Source organism: Accipiter gentilis, chromosome 29 (assembly GCF_929443795.1).
Source record: "Accipiter gentilis chromosome 29, bAccGen1.1, whole genome shotgun sequence".
Lineage (NCBI taxonomy): Eukaryota > Metazoa > Chordata > Aves > Accipitriformes > Accipitridae > Astur > Astur gentilis.
Window position 1 is genome coordinate 10,784,863 of NC_064908.1, and position 20,310 is coordinate 10,805,172.

The following is a 20,310-nucleotide window of genomic DNA, read 5'->3' on the forward strand; positions in this document are numbered from 1 at the left end:
TCTTGCTTTTAGAAGTGAGATCTAAAGTTTTTAAGCAAGGCCATCACTTCAGACTTCCCTTGGGAAAGGAGAAAAGGAGAAAGGTGAGCTGGGGACTCAGAGGAGTGGGGTGGCTTCCAAGGAAGGCTGTAAAACAGTCTCTTGTCTTGTTTCTGTCATCAGCTAGTGACAAAGAAGCTTTGCTTTATTTTTTTGCCCTGTTTTCTTTTTTTTTAAAGCAACACACATTCAACGGCTGAAAAAAAGATAAGTAATCAGTCTTGTAGTCAGTGGGAAAACAGCAGGGTCAAACTGTAATTAAGAAGTTAAAAAGCAGCAGGGACTTGAACCTGCTTCGTGCATTTATGAGCGAGAGCCCACCTGGGCCTTGCCTTGCCTTTAGGTTAGCCCCTGGCTGCCTGCCTTGAGGGAGAACCTCTGCGTTTGCTCTTACAAAGCCTCAGTGAAGCAAGGAGGGAGACCTAAGTATAGGCATAAGCATCATCTTTTTTTCGGGGTTATCTTCAAAGTGGAGCATCTGTAGAAAACCAGGCACCAAGTCATGGAGGTATTATTAAAAGAAGCTCATCGGGACAGGCAGAGGAGGGCAGGGCAGAGCCGGCTGGGTCCTGTGGCCTTCTGAGTGATGGGAAATGATTAAGAGTGTGAACCCCAACGCTGGGAGAGGCATCCTTGGGTCCTGGTGTGTCTCGAAGGACTGGCCTGAATGGGTTTGTGCTATAGTGAGAGTTGTTGGGTTGTCGTTTCTATTGTCCCTGTTCCTTGAGTTGTCACTCAAGGCCATGTGCATGGTGAATTGTTCAGTGTGACAGGTCCCGCAGTCATATCCCATTCCAGATCTGAAAGAGGGCAAACATCAAGCAGCCAAAACTTAACTGCCATTGCTGGGTTTCCAGGAGGAAGACATAGCACAATAGATGCTCTCTGAGCTTCCACTGGTTAAAGGGATAGTTTTGTTGTCTCTGTACTAGAGAGCTGGAAAAAACCACGCTATTTCTGGGAAGGACAAGGTTGAGTTTTAGCTGGTGTGATTGCTTTCTGTTCATGTCAAGCCACCCCTTTCCCACACACGAGCCCATCCTCTGCAGCCCTTGCTCACACACTTGGCCAGCCCTGCTGCGCTCCATCAAAGAGAGGCAGCGGTTGGCTGCATGCTGCTGCATCTGTGTGACCCCTGCCTGCCTGCAGGCAAGAAGGGCTTTCTCCAGGCATCTTCCCATCTAAGAAACCCCAGTGCCTTCCCACTCTTGAGAAGGAGACTCATCTCACCCCAGAGCAGGTTCACAGTTTCTCCCCTTTCTCCCCAGTTGCCACCATGTGACTCTTAGTTCCCAATACCCTCCATAGCAAGGTGGGAAGCAGTTTGCTTTGGGACTTGTCCTCCTCAGCAGCTTCACAGTGAGGACGCTGCCTGTATTGGTTAAGGCAGCAGGCTCCCTTCTTGAGAAACACCTCTTGACTTGCATGGTGGAGAGCTCAGATCTTTCCAGATGGTCACTAGATGTGGTAGTGGGTGATGTTGTCCTCACCAACCACGGCATTTCCATGGATGAAAGTGAGGGCGTGATGGGAATTACTTACAACTGAAATTAGAGCTGGTAACACTGTGTGTGATACAGGACCATGTGGGGTGACACCTCCCCCAGTCGTTGGGACATCTTCCCTGGGCTCCTGCATCAGTCGGGTGGTGTGATCTGGCACAGCTCATCCATTAACGATTGCAAGGTGCTTGCCCAAAAGGGAGTTAGAGCACCGCTAATGGATCCTTTTGCTTTTGGCCCCTTTGCAACTGAAATTAGCTTCTGTAATTAAAGTCTCTGCTTTGCACAGTCATTCTCTGCTGGAATAAAAAAGCCCTGAGGGGGGTTCTTTTATTTTCAAGGAAAACAAAATATTACTGCTCTCTGGGCTCTCTGGAAAGGGAGTTTCTGTGTTCTCACTTTCACTTTTATCTGCAAAAAACAGTGTTTTCTCAAGGCTCTGGCTTTGCATTTCTTAGCTGTCATGTTCAATTAGAGGACAGAACAGATGCCTATTCCCCTAGCCAGTGGCTTTTACCCATAAGGTGTCTGTCTGCACCAAACATCAATCCCACTATGCCAAACTGGTGCTTTAGCAGAGCAGGACTGGGGAGAGCTGATGTGCCGGCCAGCGTCAAGGGCATTTAAAAGGTCTTTGGGCTTGTGGGGGCAGAGTGCTGTGCAGAAAACTGTATTTTCAGGGTACTGTTGAATAGAGAAGTGTGTGTGTTTAGTCCTTTTAAACGCGCAGTGGGTGTCCTGCCCTGGTTGTTGTTCTTGAAGCTCTCCAGAGTATTAGTGCAACAACCAATAGTTTTCTCATTTGTTTTATTTAAACAAGTAGCAGTAATAATACTAAACCCAACCTCATCTAATGAAAGATGCAACATTTCTCCTCTAGGATGGAGAGGTGTACTGCATAGATGCCCGTTTCTATGGCAACATCAGCCGCTTTATAAACCACCTCTGTGAGCCAAACCTCATCCCGGTGCGAGTCTTCATGTCGCATCAGGACCTCCGCTTTCCCAGGATCGCCTTCTTCAGCACAAGGCATATAGAAGCCGGAGAAGAAATCGGGTAGGTGCTGTCCCCAGGGCTGCCCTTCCCATGGGGAGCCACCACCTCCCTCAGGGAAGGATGGATTGCAGAGGGACAAAAGCTCTGCTGCTCCTGAGCTGGTTCACTCTGTCTCTTTGCTCTCTGGGCCGTGTCCCCAGAGTCCCCCAGGGATCCTACAAACACACTCCATCCCCTGAAGCTTTGCAAAAACCCAAATTGTGGCAGCACCGAGGACTGCTGACCCTGGCATCTTGCTCTGCCTGCTTCTGTTTGCAGTGACCCCATCTTTGTCTCTCTCTTGCAGCTTTGACTATGGAGATAGGTTCTGGGACATCAAAGGCAAATACTTCAGCTGTCAGTGCGGTTCACCTAAGTGCAAACACTCGAGCTCAGCGCTGGCCCAGCGGCAGGCGAGCACCTCGTCCCAGGACACGCAGGAAAACGGGCTCCCCGACACCAGCTCTGCCACGGCAGCCGGCCCCTTTTGAGGCTCCGCTCCCCAGAGACTGACTTGTTTTAACCCTATAGATTCACATACTGTCTGAATTTCCATTTAAAGAGAAAAAAAAAAAAATACGGAAAAAAAAAAAAAAACAAACCCCGGTCAAGGAAAGCCAAGGGTTCATGACACTTAGGGCTGTGCCACCGACTGTTACTTGAGGAATAAGTAAAAGCAAATCCCACCTTCGTGGTGTTGTTCTCCCCTCCCTGGTCCTGGAAAGCTGCTGGTTTTCACAGTTGTGTGTGGAGGGGTGGCTGTTGCGTTTTTTTTCCATGCGAGCTATCCTGGCCTCCGTCTCTTAATGTGCTAAGTGTTGTCAGAGCCAAGGGAAAGCCGCCCGTCCTCCGACTATTGTTAATTGAATGGATCGCTCATGCCAAGTCATCTCCAGTTCACTTGTAATAAACTTTGAATACTTGATGGGACTTTCTTTCTAAAAGCCGGGGTGGCGGGGGGCGGGGAGCGGGGAGGGGGAGGGAGGTGCTGGCGTTTGGGTTTGCTTGGCACAGCCCTGGGGCAGGTTCTGCTGGTTGGTTTTGTTGGTTTGTTTGGTTTTTTGGTTGTTTTTTTTTGTTTTTTTTTTTTTAAACCATGACTTTCTCCCACATCTCGCAGGACATTGCAGTGGGGCCTTTCCCTAGGAGCTAGAGGGCATTTCTAACAAATACCCTCCGTATTACCAAATCCACTGGCTTTTTTCTCTTCTGATGAGAAGAAACCCACAGTCCTTACAATCCCTGTGGTCCCTGGCTCTCTCCCGAGCCAACCAGAGACACTTCCCCTAAGACCCTGCTCCCTCCCGGGCTTCCTCCGTTACAAACCAGCTGTCGTCTGCGCCGCTTGGCCGTGTTACTGTCTCAGTGTTCGGTTCATCCGTGGAAGGATTTCCCTCGCCCCGTCGCATTAGCGGTCTTAGAGAGCGAAGGTTGAAGGGGATTGTACAAGACACTAACTTCTTAAGAAAATCAGTTTTTTCTTTTTTTAAAAATAAAGTGAATGATATATATATTATAGAGAACCTCGACTTGCGTCCGCCAGCTGGGGCAAACAGCAGACAGGACTTGTCACAGCGAGAAGATCCCAGATGCCACCAGCTCGTCTGTTCCCATCACTTTTCTCAACGCTGGGCACCTTCGATTAATTTTTAAGCCACACGCTATGAGGTTTCGATAAACTGATTTATTTTTTACCATTACTGAAACATTGGGGACTAGCATTAAAAAGAAAAAAAAAAACACACACACAAAAAAAAACCAAAACAAAAAAAACCCACAAAACGACAACAAAAAGAAACCACAAAACAAAACGGTGCTGATTCTGGTGTGATTTTTGCTCACCACGTGAATATAAACTATCAATTGTATAAAAAGAACAAAGTGATTTTAGTATAAAAATGCAGGAAAAAAACAAAACTTTTTTTAAATTGTTAGTATTGTAGTGTGAATAAATTTGCCATCACCTTTTGTGTGGTGGCTGGGCAGGTCATTATCTTAATTTTTTTTTTTGCATATATCTTTAAATACTGTAATTAGTGCAGTAACAGGTTTTTTTGTTCATCTCTTCTAGAACATTCATAATGCCGTCATGTTTATTATTATTATTTTTTTCTGTTAATGTTTTTGACAGTTTTAAAGGAGCAGTCTTTTGGCTCTGATCATTTTCTTGTTCTGTTTTCAATGAAATCAATAAAAAAAAAGGAAAAAAAAGTGCTTTAAAAGGAGTTTGGCCTTTTTGTCTGCCCGCAGTGATGCCGCTGGGCTGGTGGGGATGGCACCGTGTGGGACTGGGGCGGAGGGGGCTGGTGCTGGCACCTCCAGCTGGGGCTGAGCTTCTTATCCTTGGGCTTGAAAGGAAAACGAAAGTAGGAAAAAACCGCCCAAACCCTGCATACCTTCAAGCAAGGAAAAGGAAGCATCGGTCTGACTGTTTGCTTTATGTTCTGGGGGGGGTGTTGGGGGTTGTTTTTTAAATTTTGTATAATCCTTCAGTCTTCAAGTCATCCTATTTGGGAGCCTGGACTCTGGCAGCGGGGCGGGCAGTGCCGGTACCCACCGCCGTGCAGAGCTCAGCGCAGGTTTTGAGGGACCCGTGATGCCTCCCCATCACCTGCATGGAGGCAATGGAATAAAATTAAAAAAGGCCAAGGAAAGGGGTGAGGGGGAGAATCTCCCGCCTGGGAGCAAATCCCAGGGATATTTTCTGTCATGCGGAGGAGGCGGTGGGGAGGGTGCGGGGCTCTGCGGGTTTTTGGCTGGGCCGGCAGCACTGAGCAGGGCAGGGGCTGGGTTTGGGGGCTGCTGCGGGGTGCGCGTCCCGGGGGAGCGGTGCCGGGGGGTTCCCCCGAGCCCCGGGGTGCCGGGTGTGGGTGGGGGCTGCCGAGGCTGCGTGACTAAGCACAGCCACCACGCGCCCTTGCTGTCAACCTGCGTCGGCAGAACAAGCAACTCTCTGAGTCACTGCCAGTCAATAGCTCATAAAAATATTCATAAACGGTAGGAAAAGCCAGGCCTGATGCCAGCCGAGGATGGGAGGAGCGGGGAGGGCTTCGGCCGCTGCCTCGCACGCTCGCCCACCTCTCACCCACCTGGCAGGAGCCTTCGTCACCCAGAGTCCCAGAGATGTCCTCATCATCCTCGCTCACGAGTCAGGTGGCTTGAGGGCAGTTGGTCAATGAAATACGATGTCTTTAGGTTGGGTTGGTTTGATGAGAAATGATGGGTTTTGCCGCTAGAATTGCAAAGAGCGCCAGTAGGAACAGCCAGAGCTGTCGGGGAAAGTGAGCAAGACCCTTGACGACACCCCCGTGCCCTTGTATGTCGAGACCATTTAACTATGGGCTAATGCTAATTATAATAATACATTCCAATATTGTATAATTAAACATTATAATGAAAATAATATGCTTTAATTGAAGGTGAGAAGTGGAAAACCCCCAGAGAAATCTAATCTCTGAATGTAACTTTCCTGAAATCAGTTATTTTCCTGGGATCAAGGTGGGAAATACACGTGGGTTTGGTGGTGTGTAGGGTCACGCGATGCCGATCCTGGGTGCAGACAGGATTTGCACCCGGCAGAGACAGGTGGAGGTTGAGCACCGCCGGCCTGCACATACTCCCAGGTAACCCCCAGCACCGTTGGGCGATGCCTTTGCTCTTCTGTGCAAATAACTGCAAATTAAATATACACATTCAATGCCCCACCACATTTCCCCAGGTGAGGATGAGCCAGAGAAGGGCTGTCAATTTTAATAGGAATTCCTGCAAGGCCAACGGGCCTCGGCTCGGCGGCTGCTCCAGGGACGGGGGAGGCGAAAGGGCTGTCGCTGCTCCGTGCTCTCCCGAAACAGCCGGCAGGGAGCCGGGGGCTCTGGGGTCGGGGTATGTGAGCAAATCCTCCTCAGCCGCTCTGCCGACCCCACTCGACTGCAGGCAGCGGCTTGTTGAGATGTTTCATTTCAAGGGATGCAACAATTTTAATGTTAATATTTTCCCTGAAGCTAAGCTCTGTCGCGAATTGATGGCTCCTTATGAACTGCTGGTGCCAAGCCTTTGTCGTGCACACCCCGGGCTGCGTGAGGAAGCGTCTGTAACCCTGATTCTGCTTTTGTTTGAGAGAGAGTTGTCTTGTCTTTTAATGCAGCGAGAGCATCTGCTTCAGGCTTTGCTCTCAAGCAGCTGGTAGTCACTTTGCTTGTGGCAGTAACCAGCACTGGAGGATTTCTTTTCCTTTTCAGCCACCACCAAGTGAGACGTGAGGCCTCGCAGCCGCCCTGCGCGGGGCCGGGAGCCTCCCCTCGGCTCCGCCAAAGACGCAAAGAATCCTCCATTCATCGGCCTTTTCCTGGGGATTTTGGCACGCCGTGTGCGATGCTTTGGGACATCCCCATCGTCACGCAGCTGCCCTGGGGAGTGGGACTGGGGCTGGATCCTGGATTTGGGTGCTGAGCTCAGGCGGGGTGTGGGGCTGAGCTGTGGGGGGATCTTGCGCATCCTGCAGCATTGCACCCTTGCCCATGTGGCTAGGAGGAAGGTTACAGGGCAAAACCCCTTAATTCACGGAGCCGGAGGAGACACCGGTCTCTTTCCATGCGTGGGGCATCCCTGCTCCCTTTCTTCTTCCCACTGGATTTTCCCGAGGGAAGGTCGGGGACCCCCAGGCCAAGGTGGGGGTGCGCCGGTGGGTCTGCACCGAGCTGGGTCCTGTCTGCAGAACAGGGTGCAATGGCCCTTTTTGAGGTGCTGCACTGCACTCACATCTCGGGGCGCATCGCAGGGGGCACGTGCTGATTCCCTATGGGAGCAGGGCTGGGCAATTTGAGGTGCCTTGTCAGGGGGCTGGGTTGTGGCACTGAGCCGGGCTCCTTCATGCACACCTCCCCCCTGCACCCTGCTCCCGGTGGGCATCAACCCCCCGGTAGCTATAGGGGAGCATTGTACAGGGGCCGGTCACCTGCTCTGGGGCCGGCAGACAAGACGTGGATGGATCAAATCCAGCTGCATGGGATCACATGGCACTTCCCCATGCAAACCCGCTGTGCACCGAGCAGGTCGTGGAGCTGGTGAGCTCATGCTGGCTCTGAGGACTGCTGGACATGGGGGGTGTTAGAAAGGCACCTGAAAGGCAGGGTCCCTTGCCCTGCACCTGAACTGGCCCAGCGAAGCCATAAAATTACCCTGAAATACTGGAGCTGATCTGGCTTCTCCTCTTCGTAAACTCTGTCTCTCCCTTCATCCTGCAGTGCTGACCTCCCTTGCCGAGGAAATGTGAGCGAGAGCAATGGTTATCCTGCAGGCTGGGAGCAGCAAGTAAGAGTTATAAAATCTGTATAAATGTACAATTTCACCCCACGTCTTATTCTTGAGCCTTTGCCAGAGCTGGAAGAAATATTAGTTTATCTCACCGATAGCACAGAATATTCCCTCGTCTGCCGAAAGAGCTCCCTTATCGCCCTTTTAATTTCCTTTCTAGTGCTACAGGGCAGGATGAAAAGGCTCGGGCGCTATCGCTGTTGGCAGGGAAAGGCCTTGATGTCCTGGCTGCCAGCTACGAGAGCTTCGCATCAGGCTGAGGTTCAAGCTGAAAGTCTGCAGACAGGATGGGAGCAATGAAGCAAGGGAGGAGAGAGGTGTCGATGCCAGGTGAGGTCGGGGTCAGCCCCCTTGTTCCTTCCCCGGGCAATAGTATAAATGGACTAAATGCCCAGAAAAAGCAAATATTGCTTAACACTGCCTGCAAGCAGAGGTGTGATGCTGCTGTTTTAATCGGGATGGGGAGGTCGAACAGGGTCAGCCCCACGCCCGAGTTTTCCTGCTCAACTCTGCCTTTTCGTTTCTGTTTAACCAACGCGAGAGTCATTAAAGAGGACTCGGCACCTGACGACCGCGTTAAGCAACCGCTGGGCCTCCGACGTTGCTGGTGGTGCTGGGTAGAAGACATGAGGGGACGACGTCTTGCTGGACGTACCTCCGTGCCGTGGAAGGTGGCAGCACCCGTCAATCCTGCTGGGGAACGGCAGCGCGGTGCCAAGAGAAACCAAAGCCCCCGGCCCTGTGCCAAGGAGCACGAGGTGCAATCCGCAATCCGCCGCTCCTGCGCGGGATGCGGCTCACCCTGCTGATGCCCGGCCCCAGCTACCCAGGGCTTGGTACCCAGCCTGGTGAGCCTCGCCTTTCCCAGAGCTCGGGCAGAGCCGAGCCCTTCGGTTACCTCTGCCCTTACCGCAGCATCGAAGGGACCTCAGCACCCCTTGCAGCAAGGAAATGCTCCCATGCCCAGAAAGTTTGTATTTATAACGAATAAATGCTCCCCAGCCCCTCTGGGATGGGTGGGGAACTGCAAGGAAGGAAACCCAGGCAATGAGGGAGTCCTGACCACATCACACCCTGATCAGCACATGCTCAGCGCTAGCAAAGGTGGCCAAAACAGCTGGGGATTGTTAAGCAGCTCTTCGCCATCCTTTCTCTTGGAGGCCTGACGGGTTTGCAGGTACCTAAGATGAAGGTCCAGGCCCAGGCCCCGGACCTGCTAGGACCAGGGGGTTTATGCCCCAGGGCTGCCAATTCTCGCATTAAGCCATCACAGCCTGTTGTTTGGCTGGGATTAAATTCACCATTACAGCAAACTTCCCCAGCTGACCTGGTAGGAGCAGGGCATCAGCACAGTAAGCCAAGACTTTGTTTCAATACTTGGAGCTCTGCTATCTAACAAGAATGACAAGAGATTACATTAGGGAAAGGGCTGGCTATTTTAAGAGGGATCCATTTGCCAACTTGCCTGGCTGCAGAAGTCTTTAATACTGCTGCAGGAATAGAAAGCATTGGACACATATGGATCCTATACACCCGGTTAACCACTGAGGGTGGGTTTGCAAAAGGCATAAAATGCCTCTAAGCCCAGGCAGAGCCAAGTGCATTTTGGACTGAGTTAATTTTAAGGAGGTGACTGGGGAGCAGGGGCAGGGAGCTGTGGGGACATCAGAGGATGTATAGCTGCATTTTGCATTTGTGATGTTTTTCCCTTCCCCAAAGAAAGGGGGGAAAGGGTAAGCGTTAGCAGCTGACCCTCTTTACAGAACAATTAATTCCCATCCCATGCTGCTGCCGCCCTTCTGGGGATGCTTTAAAATGCCAGTGCTGGGGCGCTGTGTGCTGGTGCCTGTCCTGGGCTCTGCTGTATGAACACAGGGTTGCTGGGATGCTGTGTAGCTAAATAAGCTGGAATCAGAGGTAAGATGAGGATTTGCGGTGTTGATAGATGGAAAATGTAAAGATTTGTGGGGCTAGAAGTTCTCTCTGCTGGGGGGGGGGGGGAGGTGTTTATTGCATCATGCTTATCCTTTGAGAGCCTAGAAAGGTGGGGGTCTGGAGCCCACCATGTGGAGGATGTAAAGCACCTGATTATCGAGCGCTTCCCCTGTCCTCTGAAGGATCCTCCATCTGTGTTTTCAGAACAAGGTTGATTTAAATAGTGATGTATTTGTCTGTGATGTGTAATAAGCTTAAAAAAAATTCAGCAATCCTTGTTTGAAAAGCAGAACAACATGCAAGAAATCATTGAGGTTTTTCTTCCTTCTTTCAGAAAATATAGTGGTAATGAAATAGCAGTGATGGGTAAATAATAAAAGCCTTCTGTGTGGCTCACTCTTACTAGATAAGCATAAAGCCCCACTGATGCAGGGCTCAGGGTGGGCAGAAAATATTCCACCTGAGCAACAGCAATTAGTGCACTTGGCTTTGTCTTTGTTGTGCTCTGTAAATATAATTCTGAACAGCAGATAAGCTTTACCCAGACATAATAAGAAGAATATCCTTTTCTTCTGCCTCTGCTGGGAAGAGAATTTTTCTCTAGTTGTGCAGCTGTTGGAAGAAAATAGCTGGAATAAATTGGTTGGGAATTTGTGAACAGCAAACATGGCCTGCAACATTAGCAAAATGACTGTATAAATGAGTAAAAAAGGATTGGGGAGAATATTCTCATTTATATCATGAACATCCCTTTGACACAGACTTGAATTGGAGGAAGTTCAGGAACTTTTGTGGCGTAAAAGCATTTTGTTTTGCTGATGATAGTTTGCGTTTTCCCTCCTGCTGTAGCAGGGAGCCACTTTTCTGCCCACGGTGCAAATCTCCCAGAGCAGCTGCAGCTCTTCTGGGGAGAGTGGGTTCGGTTGGGTACCTGATGGGATGCTGGAGCTGTACACCTCGGGGTGGAGAAAGAGCAGGAGTTGATGTCTCAGTGGGCAGATATGTGATGCTCAGCATCAGCACCCAATGCCCACACAGGGACTGGAGCGGGGAAGTGCCAAGCTGCTGGTTTTAAATGGGAGGCAAAAACTAATTTAGGCAACTTTGTGCTGATGCACTTTCTGCCTAAGCTATCCCTGCATTTCATTTGGATACAAATCCTCTTGAATTCAAATGTTGCTAAATTGCTCAGCTATGAGACATGAATGTGCCCTGCTCTGCCCCGGGGTTGGTTGCATTTGCTGGTGGATGAGCAATCCCCTGCCTTGCCTCTTACCCCATGTGAAGGCTCTGTACAATTTAAGTAGTGGTGTGGATCCTCCCACCCAACCCTCTACGCAGTGCATCTGCTCAGTAGCTGCATGATATCTCTTCGCCTCAGTTTCTCACCGTTAAAATGAGAATAAAACTTCCCAGTGGATTGTGTGGTCCTTTATGCTCCTAACTTGCCTGCGGGCACTTGGAAACCTCACCCCTTCATTAACAGCTATGGGGGGTGCTGCTGTGCAGGTTCTATGTGGGCCTGTGAGAGGACACCCTCCCTCTATCATTTGAAGACAAATAGAATAGAAAGCCAGTGATTTGGGGCCAAACATGTGAAGACATTGGGGGAGATAAAGAAAGAGTCTGGTATAATACTGGTTTTTAAGAGGATGAAGCTTCTTCTGTAAAGCTAGCCAGGAAAACATACTCAATTGTTTGGGCAGATACGTATTTTTAGTTAATTTTTTTTTTTTTTTTTTTTTTTTGCTGTGAAAGTACTATTGCAAATTTCTTTAACCTATTGCAGAGAAGGGAAAAGAATACCAAATGACCTGCAAACTTTCCATCCTTGTCTCTCCATGCAATGTATCTGCTGGTAAAGGTGGTGGTAAACTGACAGGCTGGGTGTGCTCTGAATTCAGTGGTCTGGCTGCTCAATACATGTATCTCTGATATAATTAACAGCCTCACATGCTGCTGTGCTGGGCACCTCCCAGGACACAGAGACCTCCCGGTATGGCTCTCCAGCTCTCCCATAGCAGTAGACCCAGCAGCGTGGCATCTGCTATCACAGATGAGCCATCTCCCCAAATACAGTGACCTCAGCTCTGGGGCATGAAACTTTAAATGGTTTCTCTGTGCAAAATTCAGCTTTGTGCAGAACGATGCATCTTGCTTTCTTTTGAGGGTTGTGTTTCTATTTGCCTGGATGGTGACCATCCCTGTGCCATCACTGGGAGCTGCTTGCTGGCATTGCAGTTCTGCTTCTTGGAAAAGTACTTGCCAGACCCTCTACTGTTGCATGAGTGTGCTCTTTGCTGCCGCTGCATTTACCCTGACTATGTGCCGAAACCTCCCCTGTGGGTAAAAATGCCTGTTGTTTCAGATGGTGCCTGGATCTCAAGGTCTACTGGCCTATGTAAAATAGCTTTTTTTCCAGTTATTTGCAATGTCTCCATAATTCTTTGTAAACCGCATGCAGAAAAAAGTCAGACAAGGGACTTGAGGCTTGGTTAAGCACGGATTTTCCCCATGGGAAGGAAGATGTCACTGCCCAAGGGGAGCTCCTGGTGCTGAGCCTTCCTTGCAGCCGTGCTGCCTGTGCCATCCCAGTGTCATCACTGCCCCATGGACCTGGTCCAAAGGAAACTCACTTCTGCGGTGCCTGGCTCCTGCTGATGCTGGGCAGAGGATGGGGACAGAAAAGGGGTTGCTGGGAGCTGCTGCCAGACCTGAAATGTTACATTTCTCTGGAACAACAATTTTGCTGCATATTGGATTCTGTTAAAGGAATTCAATTTAGAAAACATTATGCCAGGGAGAGGAGCAGAAGGGCAAAACATTATGGCTAAATAATTTCAATTAACCATTCCAGACCTTTCTTGCTAATTAAGTTGAAATAAGTGCTGCCTGGTCTACAGATCTGTGGAACTGAGATCCTCAAGCAGCATTGGTGAATGCGGCTTCGACATCTACAATGACTTCTTCCAGCTGAGGGCTGGACCTAAGGACATGTTGTTTTGATGTTATTGAGCCTTATTTCTTGAAAGAAAACAGAGAAAGAAAAATCTTGACTGTGAAATAGAGCTCAGATATCTCTTATGTAGTCAGTCCTTGCTGTCACTTAACTTGGCACATATGACAATTTTCAAGCTAATTCTTAAATCAGTATAAATATCCAAGTACTGCCTAGACCTAGGCAATTACCTAACTCAATTCTGCTTTGGAAAAAACACCCCAGATTAAAATATGAAGCTTTACCAGAAGTCTTTGGCTATCAACCATGCTTTTGAAAGCTAGAAGATATTCAGTATAAAATGCAGTATAAAATCTCAACTTTCAGTGCCTTTCATTTCTAGCATTGTGGAAAATGCTGTTTTTCTGCTTGCTCTCCTCAATCCATTGCCTTTACCAGTCTTTTCCACTTTTTGCATATTTTCATTCTCTAACTTGATATGTTTCCCTTCTCTCCCTGATGAGGCTTTCTCACCTATCTGCTTATGTAGGGGGAAACAAAGTTTTGATTTTCCTCTTAGCAGGAAAAGCAGCTCCCACACAGGGTGACATGACCTTGTGCTGCTCAGACTCTGCTGGGGCTACAGTGTTTAAGGACAAACTGTTGCTACTGTTTTACCAAAAAAAAAAAAAAAAAAATCAACACGTGGCATTAGCTCTAGGGATTTTGCTTTTCTGACCCCTCTAGCTGCCATTACCTACCCCATGCTACATGTGTGAGGCTACCCTGAAGATGGGTTTCTTTCTGGGCTGTGCGGAGACTTTTTCCTTCTCTATCAAAAGTAGCAGAGCTCTTGATGTTGGTTCATGCATCTTCACTCTGCTGGAGAGATGCAGGCCTGGAAGCTGTCAAGGAGGCTCATTTATGAGCACTTTAAAGCAAAAAAATGAAATTGGTGCCTGAAGAGTAGATAGGACTAATGAAGTTGTTTTATCTTTACCATTTGTATGTACACAGAGTGGGGGTAAGGGGAATCCTACTGAGTGTAGCAAACACATGTAGGGCAAAGCAGTTAATAGGATGAAAATGAAATCAATACCCGGGACTTAATTAAGAAGCTGGTTTTATTCACATCCCAAGAGAAAGGCCCCAAGATCAGAGATACCAAACACTTGCTGGATTGCAGTCTCACACAGGCTGTGTCCTGCAGGCCACTGACAGCCCAGCAGCCTTATTAAATGTTATTTTCAGCTGTGTGTTCAGTAGATAACAAGAGGAGAAGGCAAGGAGGGAAAAAACAAGGATGCAGTCTAATGGTCCTCCAGCTTTGGGAGCTACTGCTCAGAGTTGCACAGATATTTGGGGTTAGTCTGTGCAATCCCCAACTCTTGTATGTGTTTTTTTGCAGGCTTTGTGTGGGCAGAGGATCACCCTCTGAGCGAGAAGAGGGTTTATAAGGGCTCCAAGATGGAATGAGGAGGGAACACCGAGAGTGCATAACACTTCTCTTGGAAAGTACTGAGCTCTTTTGCTTTTATGCCACTTGAAAGCAAAATGAGCCTGATGTGTTTATTTCTCAGTGAAGTGAAAAATGCAGCTGTTCCCAAGAACTAATCCTCTATTAAACTATCTGAAATAGGAACAGTAAAGACATCAGTAAAGGGAAATATACTAAACAATGAACTGGGCTACTCAGTTATTGTGTGTTACTGAATGTTTTAGGACTAAAGCAAGCAACCAATTTCTGATTAAATTACTGAATTTTTGTCCTGGTTACATATAAAATGAACAAGGTGCTTGGAAAGGTTGGAAAATGGATGGCTGAAGACCATGCCTGGCAGTGTGAGCACGGTGCCGGACCTGGTGTTTGCAGGCTGACTTGGCAGGGGAGGCTGATGTTACTGGGACTAAACTGAAGAGCAGAGCTGCAGGCAGCTACCCTGCAAGCCACCCTGTTCCTCCACCCTGGCAGGAAGGTGAGACCTCAAAGTGAGCAAAATAGTCATGCTCCTTCCAGATTTTCTCTTCCCAGATAGCAAGCCTCGCTGTGACTGATTTATGCTGATTTATACACGACGTGTTTCACTTGTGACTTTCCCCTGTTCGTGCCCTCTGCTACTGTTAATATCTGAGCAGAAAGCCAGGCTTCGTTAAGATGCCTCTAGGCTGTCCTTGGTTTCGAGAACCACCTTTTCTACAAGGTGTACTGTTCCTCTGCGTGGCTTTTGGATACAAGTATCAACCTGTGCGGCCATGGTTACCTGCTTAAGTGATTTGGTCCACTCCTCTTCCCCAGAAATGGCTGGCAGACCCATCTGCAGTGTCGAGGAGCGTGGTTCAATGGGGCTCATCTGGGCTGTTGTCCCCTCCAGCCCTGCTACCCATGATGGCTAGGGGGCTGTTTGGAGCAGGCAGTGGTCCTGGCAGCTTTCTGAGCACAAGGATGTACCATTCCCCTTTGCTCCCACTTAGCTCAGGCCACAAAGCCAAGCGGTGACCTTGTCAGGGATGCTTTGAAGCTACTGCCACAACATTGCTGCCCATACAGGAGGTAGCATCAAGCTTGCTCAGCTCAAAACCCCAACAAGTCAAGTCCTGCTCCCATAGTAGCTCCGGTTGCTCTTAACTCTGTCTTATTGTTCAAAAGTGTAAAGAGCTTGGTCTACTGCACACCAAGCCCATCTGATGATTGACTGAGTCCTGGTCCTGGTGGTCTTGGCCTTCAGCCCTCACTGGGCTGCTCTGCAGCTTCAAGCAAATGACCCCGTGGGGATGCAGGATGGCAACAGTGCTGGGAGCTGAGCTGACCACCCTGCTCACTGGCATTAATGCGCATTATTCCACCCACGTGATGATCCCTCTGATTTTCACGTTACAGGAGATGATGTCAAGCCAATACTGAATGCCCCATTCACTGGCAGAGAAACGTGTCCCTCCCCTGAATGCTTGCGAGCTGTAATCACTATGTTTAACTTGTAGAGATGCCAGTATTTAAAACACTGCCTGTACGTTTGTATTTTGCCAAGGGGTAACTTGAATAATGAACACCATTATTTGACAGCAACGTGGGGACTTGCCTCTTCTCTGGGAGGGTGGGGGAAGAGGCCAGCGTGTTGCTGCGCTCATGGAAGAAAACTGACCTGGGGACAGGAGCAGTCCTGGTTGCGTCTAAAGGTCCTGGATTAGTTAACTGAAGAAGCATTTGATCTGATGATCACACAGGCTTCTTAGATGCTAAAGAAAACATCAAACAGCTGGACATGAAAGGCAGACTGCTCATGCTGGATGGCCTTGCCTTCACCCAGCCCACCTTCCTCAGCTGGGTGTTGAGTACTAGTTGTTCCTGAGTTTCCTTTCTCCATGAAAGGTCAAAGTCCTGCAGCAGATTGAGATGGGATAACTTCCAAGGAGTGAGAGACTGTGGGTTTTGGAGTTTTTTTTGGTTCAGATCATGAAAGATTTTCTGTTATTTTAAGACCATAGGCAATTTCTCTGATCCCAGAAAACCAAGTGATGGTACAGGAGTGTTGTCTCGCTAGGAATAATGCAACCGTGGGCTTGAATCAAATTTTTAAAAATATATGTTACCTCCCTTTGGATTCCTACAGGTTTTCTTAGTGACACTAGGTTTTGTCTTGCAAAAAAACTTTAACTGCAGTCAGGGGGGAAAAAAGACTTGGAGCTCCACATTAGTCTAGCTGGTGAGCTCCTGGGGAAGGAAGCAACCAGCAGCACTTGAGGGGCTGTTGTCACCTCTGGGTGCTGTGTTGTGTGTTTGGTGATGGGACATCACCTTCTGGACTGCCCCAGCCTGAAAACAGCAGATGTGGTCCCTGTGCGAGTTGGATGGTGTCCATCACTGTGTCTTTGGTGTCACTGTCACCTTTGGGAACTACAGCACCATCAGCAGGCGTGCCCCACCACACTTTCAGTTGTTCTTAGAGATGAAGAACATGCTGCAGTAGGTTAAGTGCTAACTTCTTCAGAAACTGGGTGCCTATTGCTGAGTTGCTTATGAGAATCCCGCTGGGTTATAAAAACTTTTTGAAACTTTAATTTTTAAAAATGGAAATGCTTTAGAGATGTTTACAGTGTACTTGTTTTCCAGAAGCTGGCAATAGGTTTATTGCTTGTGAAAACCTGCCATATACCTTCGAGGCCCCTCTTCTGACCACTGGATTCCTCTTGCTGCCAAAACTCAGACAAGAAAATGGGCCTCATGGTCCTGAATCTGCTTTGATTTATTTTATTTCTTACTTTTAACCTCTGTTCTTGTCATTTCTTGCAATGTGGAATTGTTAGCTGCAGTTTCTTCCTCTGATTTCCCCCTTTCTGGCATTGCTGGGCCTCTTCTGCAGCACTACCCACCAAAAAGCTTGCTCAGCTTTGCCACGTTTAGGCAGTTTCTCTCATTTATGGGTCAGCCTGTGCAGTTCAGGCACACGCAGTGGTATACAGCAAGGGTTTGAAATACAAACGCTTCAGCCATCTGACTTTCCTTGCGGTAAATGTTTGGTTGTGGCATGTGCTCTGTCTGCTGATTAAAATTATTTTCTCAGTAATAGAAGCTCTCAGTATCTTCTCTAATGTGAGGAGGAATAATTAAGTCCTCTTGGTAATGCAAATAAATAATGCCTTTGGAGAGTCCTGAGTGCATCATAAATCATCAGACTTGTGTCCCTGAGATGCCACCTCCTTGTGTCCTGATGCTGAATGATTGTAGCAGGGTTTTATGTGTTGTATATAGATCACCCGCTGGCCCCTAATGCCACCTGTAATGTCACTGCCTGAAGAGTCTGGTGGCGCTATGGTGTCCCTGATGCCTGGTTGTGACCTGTTGTTATTTTATGTAACACCTTTGTAACAGGAATGAACCATCTCAGGATTTTTGGCTGTGTCTCCTCCAAATAGCTCCATTGTGGAGAGAAATGCTGCTATCCCTCCCCCTGTACAGAGGTAGAAGCATACAAGACCTAGCCTGACAGAATCCAGTGCTATGCTATAAACATATATATACACGTCTATATGTATGGTTTTTAATATATATATCCATCTAGATAGCAACATTTGATATTTTTTGTTTGTTTGTTTCTTTTGTTGTTGTTAGAGCTTTGGGAGCCCATACTGAGCATCTGGGCACATACCAGGTATAAGAGAAGAGACAAGTGCCGAAGAAAGGGATTCCCAAAGGGCAACTGGGGAAAATATCATGGAGAAAGGTGCTATTTTTCCACTAATTACCCAACAGGACATAGCTGTTGGATTCTGAACTGTTTCTACCATGCTTATTCCTCGAGTCATAGCTTGCATGCCGTCTCCTCATAGTATGGTTTCTCAGAAGACTTTCTGGGTCGGAGGAGGTGGTGGTGCCTCTGTTACACAGTCCCCCAGCAATGAGAGCATCAGGAGCTCCTGTCAGGGTGCATCGCATCAGAAGGGAAGTGCCTGATCTATGACACTTGCTGGTTTTAAGTGTAAGCATGTGCGTTGTTCACTTGGCATTGCAAAGGCTTGGAGAATTTCAGGTATGACCAGAGGTGGGTGTTTAGAGACATAGGAAAAGTTTCTGGTGGAAACTCAGGGCTTCAGAGACTTGAGGTACCCCCAAGGTGGGTGGAGATGCCCACCTCTACAACAGTAAGGGGCAGAGCAGGCATCCCTGAGTAAGTAGCTTTACACATGTGCATTTCTGAAAGCTGCTCCAAAAAGAGCCAGACTCTTTCCTTAAAAACTTTAGAGATGTCTCATTTTGCACATGATGTCCTGCTTCCCTACAGCAGGTTCTGGTACTGGAAACCAGTACATGGATGAAAATCCTCCCTTCATCCCTGTGAGTGACTGAGTGGACCCACAGTGGGACAAGGTCGCTGCTCTTCTCTTTTGAGAGGAAAACTCTTGTGCGGAGCAGGGGTGACTTGTTGCTTTGGGAGGCTCGGCTGTAAGCTTCTCTGAAGGGATGCTAGCAGCTTCCCTCCTCTGAGACAGACTGGCTTGTTTAGTCTGGCCCATTTATGGAGCCTGGCATATGAGCATGGAGAGGAGCTGCTCTGTGCTCCAGGAGCATCTCTCTGTCATGTAGACCAGCTTCTTACAGTGCCTGACTGCAGCGAAGGAGGAGAAGGATCTCCCAGGTCATGGTGGGGAAAAAGGATTCTTCTGTGGGAACAAGAGCCCCAGCAGGGCTCCGGCTTCCCAAGATCAGCATCACAGGAGGAAGATCTCATGCTGGGCAGTGGGTGCTCTTCTCCTGCCTGCTCCCAGAGCTTGTGGGAATCAACAAGGAGTGGCCAAGTACCTCTATAAATATCTGAAGAAGCTGCGTGTTCCCATGCTGAGGATGGCTGTGTAGTGTGGCACTGGCAGCTGCCTAAAATCCAGCACCAGTCCTGAGGCTGTGTCTTACTCTCCCGCAGGAGCCATAAGCAGAACTGACTGCAGCGATGCACCTGACGCCCAGAAGAGCCGATGTCCCTGGGCTGGGCAGGTGGTTGTAAACCTCCCCCCCCTGCCATTTCCCTCGCAAATCGTTAGTCTTTCGAAGTATTGCAGAAACCAGAAACCCGCTTCATTTATAAGGCCACCCTGCGCAGCGCCAGGGCTTGTGCTGTCTGGGGAGCACGGCGGGAGCCGAGGGCGGAGGTGACAAAGGGGGCGATACCCCGCGGCAGAGCCGTGGGAAGCCCTCCCCCGGCCGTGGGTGCGGGGCGGTGGTACCCAGAGCCCCGCGTGGGCTGCGGGCCGGGCTGAGAAGAGGTTCAGTTCTGGCCGTGCTGGAGCAGAGGGCGCTGGAGCCCCAGAAAAGGCCCGAAGCCGCAGCGAACGGCTGCCCGATCCCCCCGGCTGCCCGATCCCCCCCGGCTGCCGCCCACGCCGGGGCCGGGCGACCCCTCGGGGATGGGGAACCCCCGGGATGCTGGTTTGGTTTAGCCACCGCTGTCCCCCAGCTGCAGGGTGGCTTCTGGAGGGTTAATCTGCTCGTTGAGGTTTGTGACCGGTGATGGGCAATTTCCCCCTTCGCAAAGGCTGGCTGCTTGAGTGATAGCTGTCTCGAAGCGCGGGGGAAGAAGCTGAGGCTGTAGGTGAATTGTTTTCTTCCGAGAGAGCTTCCCACCTTCTTTCCCAGCAGCTCTGGGCAGTGCCTTGCTGGGGTTTCTGTCCCTTGGCCACCAGCTCAGGCGCAGCCTGTGCCCCCGTCCCCCGCGGGGGCCCTTGCTCCATGGGGTTTCCAGCCTCCCGTCCCTGGCATCCCGAATTGGCTCCGGGCGGCTGGTACTTCTTGCCAAAGGGAGAAGCACCTTAAAGAGCTGGTGATCGCCTGCTTTTGTTTTTGGGATCGACAGTAGTTTGCACCCTCTTCAGCCCTCTGTGCTGGCTCTATTACCTGGAGAAAACCTTCAGGTTGCTTATGTACCTCTTTACTGCAGTAAACTTGGTCCAGTGACAGGTTTTTTGCCTTGTCCTGTGACCCTGGCAGTCGATTTTCAGGTTTTACCACATTTCTGTTCGGCTGCACGCTGCTCCCCCCATCTTCACGGGGACTCCGACTCC

At 49.3% G+C, this 20,310-nt stretch overlaps 1 protein-coding gene across 18 annotated transcripts in view; it reads left to right on the plus strand.

Moving 5' to 3' along the window:
* The window catches only part of EHMT1 (euchromatic histone lysine methyltransferase 1), a 124,187-nt gene extending 119,800 nt beyond the window's left edge, over positions 1–4,387 (plus strand). For all 18 annotated transcript variants that reach the window (XM_049832217.1, XM_049832227.1, XM_049832222.1 and 15 more), the window contains 2 exons: positions 2,422–2,597; positions 2,884–4,387. In XM_049832217.1, coding sequence (XP_049688174.1) covers positions 2,422–2,597; positions 2,884–3,067 — 360 coding nt within the window. In that variant the 3' untranslated portion in view covers positions 3,068–4,387. The remainder of the gene's footprint in view (positions 1–2,421; positions 2,598–2,883) is intronic.
* Positions 4,388–20,310: the final 15,923 nt, after the last annotated feature.